At 38.7% G+C, this 15,255-nt stretch overlaps 1 protein-coding gene across 1 annotated transcript in view; it reads right to left on the bottom strand.

Annotated features, from left to right (window-relative positions):
- DMD (dystrophin) overlaps positions 1-15,255 on the bottom strand; it is a 3,625,631-nt gene that overhangs the window by 913,388 nt on the left and 2,696,988 nt on the right. The window contains exons 56-57 of the mRNA XM_082246191.1: positions 14,267-14,439; positions 8,595-8,751 (exon numbers count right to left, since the gene is read on the bottom strand). Of these exons, the coding sequence (XP_082102317.1) occupies positions 8,595-8,751; positions 14,267-14,439 (330 nt within the window). The remainder of the gene's footprint in view (positions 1-8,594; positions 8,752-14,266; positions 14,440-15,255) is intronic.

The raw sequence follows: 15,255 nt of genomic DNA, 5'->3' as shown, positions 1-15,255 counted from the left end.
ATTGTAATCTTATTGATCATTGCTTACTGCTTATAAAACAGAAAGAGCTATTGAAAACTGTCTATATTCCCACAGCTACACAATTGGTGAACACATGCTATGAGCATGAATGTGAATGTAGGACAGATAGTGCCTAGGGTCACAGGGATATCAGTAATATGCTGCCATGGGACTGAAGACCATGCATCAGACAAACACAATATATTTTTCCAGGTTTGTTATCAGGAAACACATGGCTGTCCAGTTGTTTCCAAGTCCCATCATACCCCATCAAGTAAAATAAAAACAAAATACTATAACATCTAGAGACTGGTGTCATCTGCCATTGGTTAAATTATAAATTACAGATGCAATTTAGATGTTAATTTGGTGTGTTCCATCTATTTTTTCTTGTAAAATATGTTTTTGATTTGTAAATACTATAGCATAAAAATATGTAGACAGAAAGCCCCCAAACATATGTCCAAACTCCTCTTTTCATACTGTTAGGAGCCAAAATGACACTTGCCAAATCTTGGAAAAAGGAGGGAGTCTCCCTTGCTGCAGTGAAACGGAAAATATCCTGGATTATGGTGCAAGAAAAACTTGCCAGTACTCTCTTGATAGGGAACATATTTTTGAAGCAGTATGGGAACCTTGGGCTATCTACACTGAGACCCCACTTTTCCCAGGTCACCTACCGACCGGCCACGGGAACCCCTGAGGAGATTTGCTCTGCTTTCTTTTCTTGATTCCTTCTCCCTACTCTCTCCCCCTTTTTTTTGCAGAAGACCCCCTGCTCTACTATCCCCCCTTTCCCCCTTCTTTTCTCTTAATTTTCCTTCCCTCGGATACTTCTGCTCTGAAAGTGTGGAATTCCATATTTACATGTTATATGCCCTCAAAATAATCTCGGATAACTTCGGCCTATATAATTTCTGTACCATCATTGAGGTTATCCTTTCTTATCTTTCTTCACAAGTCCCACGTTACTGGTTATTATATTACTTTGGCATACATTTGTTCCGCAGGAACTCAGTTGGAACTCCATACCAATAATGGACATTAGGATGGCCTACCCTTCTTCTGGCATAGTTAGTTCCCACTTGGGGTGCCCGGAGCATTAGGCATTTTGATACCTATGTTCTCTGTCATCCACATTTTCCACGTTGTGCATATTTTGTTCTTGCGACTTATTCTTGCCAATACTGTGTATGCCACTTATAGGTACTGTTCCGTGTTGTATTCAATGCCAGTCAAATGTACAAGCTGTTATTTCCTTGTTCAAATTTAATAAAAATCATTGAAATTAAAAATATGTAGACAGTTTCTTATGCCACACAATTGATGTATCCACATTGTACAGGGTGCAGCCTACCTAAAGTATAGACACTGCTGAGAAAAAACAGACAGAAGTTTACTACATTCAGAAAGATTTTTGTACTGAGGGAGGAAGAAAATTTGCTTGCTTGTTCAGAGACCTTTTGAATACAAAGTAAATCTGGCAATAGCAACATTGAATAACAATTATATAAAATGTGCATTAAAGTGGTGCAAGTGGAATGTGGAAAGACAGAAAATACCCCCTTTACTGCTGCTTGCTTTGTCAAACACCTCTCTGATTCTATGAAACCTTTTGCTAAAATCACCAAAGAGGCCAACACATTAGGGAGTGTCAATCTCCTGGGTTACCCTACAGCTCTTACTGGTTTATGCTGCTGACCTTCACGTTACTGCTAAAGCTGGCTATACATTAGTAGATTTTTGAGTGAAAATTCATACAAAAATTCGTAAGGAAATTCTTAGTACATTACGACCTAATGAATGTCATTCAAAAGTAATTCAAAATTTAATTTGTTTTTAATATTTGCTTTTAACATTCAACTTTGGAACAATCAAAAAACAAAAACCACACACGCAGTTAGAAATTTTTGTTCAAGAAAGATTTTCCATTTGTTTCTTCTGAATTGTCTACAAATACAAACGTTGGTTTTGTCCCATTGACAAATAGAAAAAAAATGAATGATCTTAAAACAAATATTTTGAATACAATTCTACTGGTGTATGTATATCCAGCTTTAGTCTTGTAGTGCTACAGGGGTCAGCAGGAGGAACCAATCAGAAATGCAGGTTACCTAGGAGACTGGTATTCCCAGTAGTGTTGGTTTACCTGCAGAATGCAGCAGAAGATTTCTCAAGATTAAAGTAGCATTCAAGGCTGCTTGCAGCAGGAAAGGATGCAATGGTGTGGAGCTTCTTTGGTATCTCACGGACCAGACAGCTTGGAGTCATTTAGGAATGACAAAAGCATATTAGGATATTTTACAGCAGAATGTCATTGCATCGGTTTGTAATCTAAATGTAAAGGGAGCTGGGTCATACAAAAATGCTCTTCAGGACTAAATCGAAAACAAGGAGACACAAAGATAATAAAATCCATGTTTTAGAGTGGTTATGCTAAAGTACAGACATCAATCCCTATAAAATGCTGTGATCTGTACTGTGTGAAGTGAAGCAGGACATTCAATTAAAACAATTCTCCAATAATCACGTTCTGTATATAGACTCATATGCCTCCCGTTCACTTTTCAGATTTTATTGGCAGTTACAGAAAGATAGTTCTGAGGTTTTGATATATATATATATATATATATATATATATATATATATATACAGTATCTCACAAAAGTGAGTACACCCCTCAAATTTTTGTAAATATTTTATAATAACTTTTCATGTGACCACACTGAAGAAATTACACTTTGCTACAATGTAAAGTAGTGAGTTTACACTTGTATAACAGTGTAAATTTGCTGTCCCCTCAAAATAAGTCAACACGCAGCCATTAATGTCTAAACAGTAGGCAACAAAAGTGAGTAGACCCCTAAGTGCAAATGTCCAAATTGGGCCCAAAGTGTAAATATTTTGTGTGGCCACCATTATTTTCCAGCACTGCCCTAACCCATTGGGCATGGAGTTTCACCAGAGCTTCACAGGTTGCCACTAGAGTCCTATTCCACTCCTCCATGACAACATTATGGAACTGGTGGATGTTAGAGACCTTGCGCTCCTCCACCTTCTGTTTGAGGATACCCCACAGATGCTCAATAGGGTTTAGGTCTGGAGACATGCTTGGCCAGTCCTTTACCCTCAGCTTCTTTAGCAAGGCAGTGGTCTTCTTGGAGGTGTGTTTGGGGTCATTATCATGTTGGAATACTGCCCTGGGGCCCAGTCTCCGAAGGGAGGGGATCATGCTCTGCTTCAGTATGTCACAGTACTTGTTGGAATTCATGGTTCCCTCAATAAACTGTAGCTCCCTAGTGCCAGACCATGACACTCCCACCACCATGCTTGACTGTAGGCAAGACACACTTGTCTTTGTAGTACTCCTCACCCATTTGCTGCCATCACACGCTTGATACCATCTGAACCAAATAAGTTTATCTTGGTCTCATGAGACCACAGGACATGGCTCCAGTAATCCATGTCCTTAGTTGTCTTGTCTGCAGCAAACTGAAGACTTTCTTGTGCATCATCTTTAGAAGAGGATTCCTTCTGGGACGGCAGCCATGCAGACCTATTTGATGCAGTGTGCGGCATATGGTCTGAGCACTGACAGGCTGACCCCCCACCCCTTCAACCCTTTGCAGCAATGCTGCCAGCTCTCATATGTCTATTTCTCAAAGCTCTGGAGATGATACTGAGCATGTGCACTCAACTTCTTTGGTCGACCATGGCGAGGCCTGTTCTGAGTGGAACCTGTCCTGTTAAACCGCTGTATGGTCTTGGCCACCATGCTGCAGCTCAGTTTCAGGGTCCTGGCAATCTTCTTATAGCCTAGGTCATCTTTATGTAGAGTAACAATTCTTTTTTTTCAGATCCTCAGGGAGTTCTTTGCCATGAGGTTCCATGTTGAACTTGCAGTGACCAGTTTGAGAGATCGAGAGTGATAACACCAAATTTAACAAACCTGCTCCCCATTCACACCTGAGAGTGACATTGTAACCCCTAGTTTTGTAATTGGCTAGGGTCAGTGTCACTACTGGTAGCATGAGGTGATACCTGGACCCTATAGAGGTTGCACAGGCAGTCCAACTCCTCCAGGATGGCACATCAATATGAGCCATTGCCAGAAGTTTTGCTGTGTCTCCCAGTACAGTCTCAAGAGTATGAAGGAAATTCCAGGAGACAGGAAGCTACTCTAGGAGAGCTAAACAGGGCCGTAGAAGGTCCTTTACCCATCAGCAGGACCAATATCTGCTCCTTTGTGCAAGGAGGAACAGGATGAGCAATGCCAGAGTCTACAAAATGACCTCCAGCAGGCCACTGATGAAAAAATCAGAAACAAGGCTTCATGAGGATGGCCTGAGGGCCCGATGTCCTCTAGTGGGCCCTGTGCTCACTGCTCGGCACCATGGAGCTCAATTGGCATTTGCCATTGAACACCATAATTGGCAGGTTCACCAATGGTGCCCTGTGCTTTTCACAGATGAGAGCAGGTTCACCCTGTGCCCATGTGACAGACATGAAGAGGGTGTGGAGAAACTGTGGAGAATGTTATGCTGCCTATAACATCATTCAGCATTACTGGTTTGGTGGTGGTTCAGTGATGGTCTGGGGAGGCATCTCCATGGAGGGATACAAAGACCTCTACAGGCTAGACAATGGCACCCTAACTGCCATTAGATATTGGGATGAAATCCTTGATTCATTGTCAGACCCTATGCTTGTGCAGTGAGTCCAGGGTTCCTCCTAGTGCATGACATTGCCCAGCCTCCAGCTAGTTCCTGGAGAATGAAGGAATTGATACCATTGAATGGCCTCCACGCTCACCTGACCTAAAACCAATAGAACACCTCCGGGACATTATGTTTAGATGCCGCCAGGTAGCACCCCAGTCTGTTCAGTAGCTCAGTGATGCCTTGGTACAGATGTGGGAGGAAATACCCCAGGACACCATCCGTCGTCTCATTAGGAGCATGCCCCGACATTATCAGGCATGCATTCAAGCACATGGGGGCCATACAAACTACTGAGTACCATTTTAGGTTGCTGCAATGACATTTCAGCAAAATGGACTAGCCTGCGCATCATTTTATCACTTTGATTTTCGGGGGGGGGGGGGGGCATTGAATTCAGCCCTTTGTAGGTTGAAAATTTTCATTTCCATCAAACTATGTGCCATCCTGTCGTTTCTAACACATTACCCAGTCCTTATCGGTATAGATATCCAGCATGATATTTTCCCGATTGCATGCATATTTGTTTGAGCTTAGGGGTGCACATCCTAATGCAATAGGCAAGTTACAGTACATTTCTAGAGTTGACAAATGTTGAATTTGAGCTTGTCACTAAATATAGTATAGTAGAGTATATACTGTGTGTGTATGTGTGTGTGTGTATGTGTGTGTGTGTCTGTGTGCTTGGAGCTTCTAAGCAAGTGCATGAAATTCTATGTAAAATTTGAATCATGGAAAGCTATTGCTACATGCATAATTTGAATGTATGATTTTTATAAATAATAGTTCTGAGTGGCTCCTATAAATTTTATCTTTAATGTGTCCTTAGCATACAATAATTGTCAAGGTAAGTTACTGCTGTCTTATTGCAAACATAATTCATATAATAGCATTTTGCACGAATAACTCAAACTCAGTAACTCCTTCTGGCTCCAATCTTTGCCTTGACTTAAAAGGTATTAATACGTATGTGGCTGACAACTTAAGACAAATGTTCACATTAAACAATACTGTGATTTATTAAAATAATACTGGCATTATGTTTGCTACAGCTCCCTTCATTTGTCATTAGATTTATTAAATGTGAATTCACTTTTAATATAAAATGCATAGCATACCTTGAAAGACCTTTACATTATACAAAAGAAAAAAATTTACTTTTTTCACTGATTTATGATTAAATACCTCTAAAAATGTTTTAAATTGCACAAATTCGAAGATGTAGTATTTGCATTAATTTCCTTTGTCTTTTTAACACACCAAGCTGTCCAGCAAAAGTGGCAGTTACAGCATAAAGACAAAACCTTTAACACTGACAGAGATGCTTACAATGGTCAACTTTTATTATTTTATGTAAAAAATATCCCAAAAGAAAAAAAAATGATAGAACTGCTTAAAGCGTAACTCCATTTTGGGGAAAAATAGCAAATAAAAAAAACAGAACAGGTAGGAATCTGCAACAACGTTGGGTAAAAATCCTTGAAATGTATTTTGATCACCCAGAGAAGATTGTTTTTTTTCTTAACAAAGTGGCGTTACTTCTTAAATAAGAATTCCAGGTATGGCACTTTTTACATAGTTACATTGGTTCAGCTTGAACCAATGTATCTATGCATATCCAGACAAGTGGGGTCCCTTTGGAAGCGGAAAATTACTGTAGTAGACACTGCTACACTGACATTCACTAGCTCATGATCTTGTCCTGAACAGCTGTCCTGCTGCATTGTGAACACAGGAGGTTGGCTGCTCAGCACAGGTGCCATTTGTTCCATTTTCTCCGTGATTGCAAAGCATTCTCTGATTAGATGAGGTGGAGAGGTGAGTCATAAATAATCTCTCCAACCTAATTGCAATGCAAAGACAGGAAACCTCAACAGTAGTGTAGACTTTCCTCCTATGAGAAGCCCCCTACACCCTTAAAGTGAAGTTCCACCCTCAAAATCAACTTTGCACCATCCGCTTGCTTTAATGTACCTGAAAAAGAATTGGATAATTCACATTTTTTTTTGATTTACTTACCTTGTTTTTAAAGAAAATATACTTACCTTCCTTCCTCTTCCTCCCTCTGCGGATACGGCCGCCGACGTCACTACCTCCTTGCATTGACTTCTGGAAGATGAGCGTCATCGATCCCAGGAATCAATGCGCCTGCACCGGCCCTGCTCGTCACTTCCGGTGCAGGCGCGTCATTCCCTGCTGAACAGCTTCTGGGCATGCACAGATAGATCCACAATAAGCTTTAAGCAGTGGTAACAGCAATAAGATGTTTTCTTTTATACTGGGAAATTTCCCCCAGGCTTGACCATTACCTAAAAAATAAGGGCAGGAATTTTTTAAACCTACCAAAGGTGGCAGTACAAATCATTGGTCTATATTTACCTATTATTCCTGTGTTCCTCCATATAGAGAAAACATATGTTTTTGCTTGCCATCCTGACACCACTGATTGATATCTTGGACTCCTAGAAAGCACAGGTGAGCCAAGGACACATGTTGGATGGGGGGGGGGGGGGTTAATCACTACTATATGAACGCCAGAAGCTGGCTGAAAAAAAATAATTTATTTTTCAATTCTGCTTTTCTGTAATACAGCGGCAGCAGTAAAAGAGCTAAAGTAGAACTTTGTGCATTAAAATATTTGCATATACTTGACAAGAGCAAGATAAGCAGTAAAATAAGCCCTTATTTAACTTCATTAATCCTCAAATTTCACAGTACAGGCAGTCCCTGGGTTACAAACTTGCCACTTACAAACGACTCCTACTTACAAACGGAGTGAGACAATAGGAAGTGAGGAGAAATCTACCCCTAGGAAGGGAAATTCACTCCTGTAAGAGTTCTCATGGGAAAAAGATGTCTCCGCTGACCAATCTTTGTTTCCAAAACAAGCCAAAATTTTCAAAATCTAGTTGTCATAGGGACAGGAAGTGAGGTGAAATCTTCTGACCAGGGGCACAGACAGCAAAACAAATGTTACAGGGGTGTTAACCCTTCCCTATGCTATTCAAAAAACTTAAAAATTAGTCTTTTGACTGGAGCTACACCTAAAAAATGTACCTGTTCTGACTTAAAAACAAAGTTGACTTAAGAACAAACCTACAGTCCCTATCTTGTTTGTAATCCGAGGACTGCCTATAGAAGCAATGAATTTATTTTTTAATGAAGTTGGGACTTTTCCCTCTCCTCTCTTTCTGTGCACCTGCTCTGTGTTTATAATAAATATTAAAAGGCTGGCAGAGGAATGCTTAGTTATACAGATATAGTAAAAGTAAAATCCAGAAGAGAAGCTGCAAATGACTTTGAAGATGAATTATTCCACTGTGCCTGAAGCTACAAAGTTCAGAGAAAAATTTTTAAAATGCCTATTAAGAATATGTAAATAATTGAATGTACATAGCCAGACCACAGTTTTTCTTCAAAACTGAACTTCAGGTAAATAGAAAAATAAATGTATGCATACAGACTTTTTTAGCTTCATGATTTAATAAAATTTTGATATTTTTTTAATTATTTGTGATCATCCCTCCTTTATTGGCCTTGAAAGTCCCGCTTTTTTTCTCTTTGTGTTTTGTTGACAATTATTGGAATGCTGGCCATTTAATTCACAGTGCTTTGTGACTAATAAATGCAGTTGTGTATATTTCTATAAAAATTGCATTTCAACTCTTCTGCTGCCACTGATATATGTCATATTTCAGTATGACATTTTGTCACTTTGTTTCTTCATTATTAACTTGTTGTTGTAATATACACATCTGCATCCAAATATTCCTTTAAATTAACTGAAGGTTTTTTTTCCTCTGTGATTGTATTATTGCAAAATTAATTGAAGAAATATTGTTTTTACTCCATAAAACAATGATGAAAGACTCCTACCCGATGTGTGTCAATCTGGCTTTGCACTTTAGGAACATCCCCACCAACGGGCTCCTGTTGCTTTAGCTCTTCATTCTTTAGTTGCAGCCATGCAAGAAGCTCCTGCAGAGAGATGTGTAATCGCTTCCAGTGCTCTGTGCTGGCTTCTAAATGAGACCTACAAGACATTATGCATTACATTATTGTCAGGGGGAGAAAGATCATGGCAGATGTAAAGCTCATTTCATTACTGATACCAGTCTCTTTTTAGATGAGGAATAATAATTAATGTGTGAGCTGCTCTTTGATGAGAATTTATTGCTGAAGAAAAGAGGCAGCCTCAAAAGCACTGTTACCATTATGAGCAATATATTATAGCAATTAGCAGACATAGCTCAATTAGTAGGAACCCTATGTAAACAGCAAAATATGAGCAAATTAGCTACTATTGCTGATTTAGAGGAAACCTGAGTAAGGGAGCTGTTGTGGCTGACTTGCTTTTAAAACTGCAGGTTTCAAGTCTGTTGTCCTAATCTTAGCTTCACTACCAAGTGAGCCATTGAGCTGGAGGAAAGAGTCTGAGTTCCGAACCTGTATGCTTGCTCCATGTGTGTGAATCAACAGGAAGTAAAACTAGGATTAGAAAGACCTGAAAGGGAAAATGTGAAGATTTGCTTTCTCACAGGGAATAAAGTATACGAAGAAGCTTATTTAGCCTAAGCAGTAAACTAAAAATCGTCACTTTCTTAAATTACCCTTTAAAAATACTTGTGAACCTCCTAAAATGTGACTGTGCATAGACTATCTTGCTCCGCAGTGTGCAGTGTGAGATCATCTAAGGCACTGTGCCTCTGGCTGCTAGTCCCATACGATTTGGAGTGAAATTTGATATGTTTATTGAACTGCTCACTGCTGTCCTTGTTGTACCTTAGGACCTGCAATGCAAGGATCTATTCCGTTTATTCTATGGATCTGTCATTTCTACACCTCTACTGCAGTTCCTTTATCATTACGTCCCCAGACATCAGTGTTGGGGAAAAGATAAGCTGCAGGGAGCATATAGTGCAGGTAACAAATCTCTGATTGCCTTTCTTAGGCACAATTTCCACAGTACAGATCCTTTTAAAAAACAAGTCAGTGGTAGCACACCCTATAGTCCTATATTCCAGGGCAAGTTCCCCATAAGATGGACAAGGAAGTACAAAATGCAGAAAAATAGGAGACCTAAATTCAATACAAAAAAAAAAACACTGTAACTAAAACTATTGCGAAATGCATGTGTAGAACTGACTGCTGTCCTGTAAATTACTCTTCTGAAGGCCTATTAAAGCAATAGTAAACAAAAAAAAGTTTCCACCTGCAAAGCAATATCATAATGTGCTAGTATGCACCGCACCTATAACTTACCTTAATACGAAGCCCTCCAGCGGAGCGCTGTCATCGCTTCAGAGGTTTCCATCTTCACCCGGTCTTCGGGGTTCGGAGACTACTGATTGGCCAATCGGCAATGATGCTTTGCTCTCACAGTATTCCTTCAGAGCGCATGTACTGGTAACGTCACCGGCTGCTGCTCACAAGAATATCTCCTAAATGGTGCACGTTTATGGAATATTCTTTTTACTTACAGGTAAGCTTTATTATAAGCTTACCTGTAGGTAAAAAAAAAAATACCAGGGTTTGCTACCACTTTGGCAGAAGCTGTACATTGGGACTGTTGTGCAAGGATCTCCTTGCTCCTACCTAATTTATCGGATCTGTGACTCTTTCACCACTCCTGTCACTATTAAAGTGGTTGTTAAGGCAGACGTTCTTTTATCTTAATGCATTATAGGCATTAAGATAAAAAGCCTCCTATGTGCAGCAGCCTCCCTAATGCTTACCTGAGGTCAATCTAGATCGAGCGATGTGACAAGAGTGTCTTGGCTGCCCGGGACTCCCCTCCTCATTGGCTGAGATAGCAGTGCAGCACTATTGGCTTCCGCTGCTGTCAGTGAAAGTCAGTCAGCAAATAAGGAGAGAAATGAGGCGGGGTGGGTCGGGGGTCCTTGTCTGAATTGACACAGGGAGCTGCGGCTCGGTTCGGGTGCCCCTACATCAAGCTGCTTCATAAACTGACGGATACTGGTGCAGATTTTTGCTACAGTCATTATTATTGTAGAAATGCATGCACAGTCAATTAATAAGTTTATATTTCTAAAATGGTGCCAACCATTTACTTTGCTAAAAAAAATATATCTACTTTTCTTCTCTAAATGCTTCATACCACTTGTGGCTGCAAAAACTTACATAATTAAATGCTTTCCTGGTAAAGACTCATATTTCCCTTATGATTCTTGCTCAATTGAACATGCTAGATTAATGTTTACACTTTTAAATTACTCTGGTTTTCATTAATTAAAAAATATATTTGAGTTTTTAAAAAGATACCATGTCAAACTAGATAATTCCTTAGGATTTTAGTTGCTAGGCAACCTGGCTAACAAGAAGCCTGCCATACTAACCTCTCCTTCTGAAAATGTTATTTGCCTGGTTGTATTGCTAATCCTATTTCTAAAAAATGTATGTCAAGACCAAAAAACTGTACTACATTTCTGTAATACATGCGCATTTCCCTGTGTTTTATTCTTTTAACAAGCCTGAAAAAACAGAAAAATAAATTTGATCTGCCAAAAATGCACGTAGTTCCTAAGTCCTGTTGTGAGCTGGCAACATACAGCTTTTGTTTGTGAAATGAGTGGTGCCAGCCCCCCAAGTTTTTTTTTTTTTTTTGCTAAACTACTCAACCACTCCTACTCTTAGATCTCCACAACATAAAGAATAACTATTATGTAGTTCATGACAAGAACTAGAAAGGCATCAATGTTTTGTTTTTGTTTTTTTGGGAGTTTTTTTTTGCATTTATTAGACAAATATAGCAAAATGCTTTCCATGGAGTTTTAAAGAGACCAATGGGGAGCAAATAAAGTTTATTGGGTTTACATACATTTTCATTTTTTGAGCCACTGACTAACAGGATACAGAAAACTTTTTTCTAACTTTCCCAATTTGCTAAATATTCTAGGTCCATGGGTCAGTATAGTAGACAGGCAACTAACATTTCAGATGAAGGTTTACAATGCTACCTCCATATTAGGCTTAGTATATGTTATATATATAAATTTTCACAGAAGTGAAAGCCAGAGCGCACATAATATTAAAACTATTGTTACAATGCCATTTGGGTTACAGTGGTTTGTTCTATATGCAACAATAATAATTCTTTCATGAAGCTGTTTTTATTTACAAATATTTCAAATATTTCTTAAAAGCTATAATTGGTATAGGAGAGATTTATTATTTTTATTATTATTATTATTATTATTATTATACAGGATTTATATAGCGCCAACTGTTTAGGTTAAGTAGAAGTTTAAGAGGGCCCTGCTCATAAGAGTTTACAATCTAAGAGGGTGGGGCAAGTTGTACAAAAGGTGGGGAGATGAGCTGTTGGAAGTGATGAAAGATTAGTTGCAGGCGTGATAGGCTTCCCTAAAGAGATACATTTTCAGGGATCACCTAAAGGCAGCCAGAGTAGGAGATATTAGCCATTCAGATTGAGGTAGCTTCAGAGGAGGGGAGAGGCTCTGGAGAAGTCCTGCGGATGAGCATGGAAGAAGGAGAAAAGAAGCTTGAGAGCAGGAGGTCTTGAGAGGAGCAGAGAGGAGAGTGTGGGTAATATTTTGAGACAAGATTGGTGATGTAGCTCGGGGCATAGTTGTGAATGGCTTTGTATGTTGTTGTTAGTAATTTGAATTTCATTCACTGGGCAATTGGAAGCCAGTGAAAGGATTGGCAGAGAGGGGTGGCAGACGCTGAGCGGTTAGTAAAGTAGATGAGTCAGGCAGCAGCATTCATGATAGATTGATCAAAGATGATACCTACGACTAGATAAGCCTATGAGAAGGGAGTTGCAAAAGTCAAGGTGAGAGATAGCAAGGGAGTGAATGAGTAGCTTGGTGGTTTCAATAGTTTAAAAGGGGTGAATTTTGGAGACGTTACAGAGGTGAATTCTACAAGCTTTTGACAACAATTAGATTTGGGGCTGAAAGGACAGGTAAGAGTTTAGGGTTACACCTAGTACCCTGGTGTGAGGGGAGGGATTGAAGGTTGCATTATTGATTTTGATGGAAAAGTCATGAGGTGGAGCAACATCCATGTTGATATGTCAGTTAGTAAATTAGTAATGCGAGGGAAGACTGAAAGACTGAAGGAGTAAGGTGAGGAGTAGAGAGATAGATTTGGGTGTCATCGGAGTAGAGAGGGTATTGGAAGCCATGGGAGGTTATCAAGTGACCAAGGGTGGAAGTGTAGATAGAGAAGAGAAGCGGTCCAAGAACAGAGCCTTGGGGGACCCCTACAGAAAGAGCAAGTGGAGAGAAGGAGACAGAGTTGTAAGTAACACTGAAGATACGCTATGAAAATGCTGCTTTTCTTGCCATCTTTTCAGAGTGGAGCAGAGTTCTTGTATCTTCATACAGCTTTAGTTACCCTGCTTTAGTTAAACTGCAGTATTGAACAACACTTGTAAAAGAGACACTCAGGAAAGAGACATGATGTCCGCAACTCACCCCTGTCTGTGACTTCCCCATAAGTTGTTCTAAATTTATAGGCAGATGGAGTAGGCAAACATCAGTCAAACATAGCAGGGGAAATGTATATATGGATAAAGCATCAGATGACATTTACCATGAGCATACTTTTTTTGGCCCTCATTGCCTCTATTTATGTTATGATAAAAAAAGGACAAAAATAACCAGCAATCTTTTCCATGAATATAGGTCAAGGCTGGATTTCCATCACTAAAGCATGTCGTCACTCAATATTTGCTGCCCCTAGCTCTCGCTATGCTAAAATCACCTCTTTTACTCAGACTTATTTTTCATTTTACTGAACCCTACCTAGCTTAGAGTATCGTAACTGTGTAAATAAGCTTATTTATATGAGATGATTGTATTGCTACTGATGGTGGCAAAAAATGGGTATTTTCCCTTTACAGTTATTGGCCCCACATAAGCCTACTGTGCTGAAATCTAAATCCACCTCTTCAGTACAACTATAATTCAAGCTGTAGAGAATGTGGTCGATTTTTTAATAAATTTGTCAGTGGTAATTTTTATTGAAGAGAAAATGATGTTACAATCACACTTAAAAGGCAGTGGTTCCTAAATAACACTAAACAATACTATACATTTCGTACGTACAATGTTCATTACTATAAAGCACTGCTCTATATGATACAAACAATGATTCATTGAAGCACAACAACAAATAAAAAAAAAAAACATTTCCAAATTTACTGTAGAAATAAAATAATAAAATTAGGTTTATAATCCCAAAAAATAAAAAAATGTGTATATACTTCACAAATACAGTACATTTAGATCCTATGACTGTTTCATTTGAGAGTGACCAGAAAAAGTTCTTGAAGTATATTACATTTTTTTTTTTTTAAAGCTCTTTATATTTTAAAATCACAGTGTAACAAAAAAAAAATAAAAAATCCGCATGAGTTGACTATAAAGTGAAATGTGCTCTTATTTTACAGTCATCTCCAACAAGCTGTGTGCTTGTCTCTCTGTGTCCAAGAAAGAAAAGAGTCTGACATAACAAGAGCAGTGTCAAGTTTAATCTTTTATATTATTTTTGCCCATTACCTGATGTTAAGGGATTTTTTCCTGAGCTCATTCCATCTGATATTCATGTTTTCAAGCCGCCTGTGCAAAAGGGCTCCATCTTCAGATCCTTCTAGTGATTTAAGCATTTTCTGACCATTTTCATCCAAAGAATGAAAGACTTCTGTGTGGCCATCAATTTCTGCCTGCAGCTCCTAGGATACCACCAAAAAAGATAAAAACATTTTAGTAATACAATACACAATCACAATAAAGAGCATTTGCTGAAAAAACATTTGATTTAAACTGATGTTTCAAAGAAATTAAATATGTACAGTACATATATAAAGTAAACCTCCAGCTACTCCGGTATCCTCCCACACTCCAAAGACAAGCTGGTAGGTTAATTGGTTCATGTCTAAATTGGCCCAAGTTTATGTATAAATGAGTTAGGGACCTTAGATTGTAAGCTCTTTGAGGGCAGGGACTAATGTGAATGTACAATATATAAATATGTAAAGTGCTGCCTAAATTCACAGTGATATATAAGTACCTGAACTAAATAAATAAATATTTACTGTAAATAGATATATAGATATATAAATATATAAAAATATATATACATATTGTTGTGCTCCAATAATTGTTGGGGGGGGGGGGGTATTTACCACAGTAAGTTTTGCTTCTTGCATGAAGTGAGTGGTTGTGAGGCTTCAGCAAGCAAATCAGTATTCAAAAGTAAGTAATCCATGTACCATTGTTTCCCAATGTAATCAAAAATGGAGTTAAGTATAGCTTATTTGGAATTTTATTAAGCAAAGAATATGAAAAAAATGTAGACAAGTGTATTTTCAAACCAATTTGGGAAAAGAATCTAAGTTACAATAAAATAGAATAATAGTCATATTAACGTATATCTAAGTATATCCAGTTCAGCAGGAAGCAGCTGACATTCAGGCAGTGTGTACAGCTGCCTGTCCAAAAGAAGCCAGTCCATTGACTGGCATTGGTCAATGGGGCATGCTGGAAAA

Source organism: Pelophylax lessonae (assembly GCF_965119305.1).
Source record: "Pelophylax lessonae genome assembly, chromosome: 2".
Taxonomy (NCBI): Eukaryota; Metazoa; Chordata; class Amphibia; order Anura; family Ranidae; genus Pelophylax; species Pelophylax lessonae.
The sequence above is the reverse complement of the archived record's forward strand: the minus strand, read 5'-3'. Positions and strand labels throughout refer to the sequence as shown.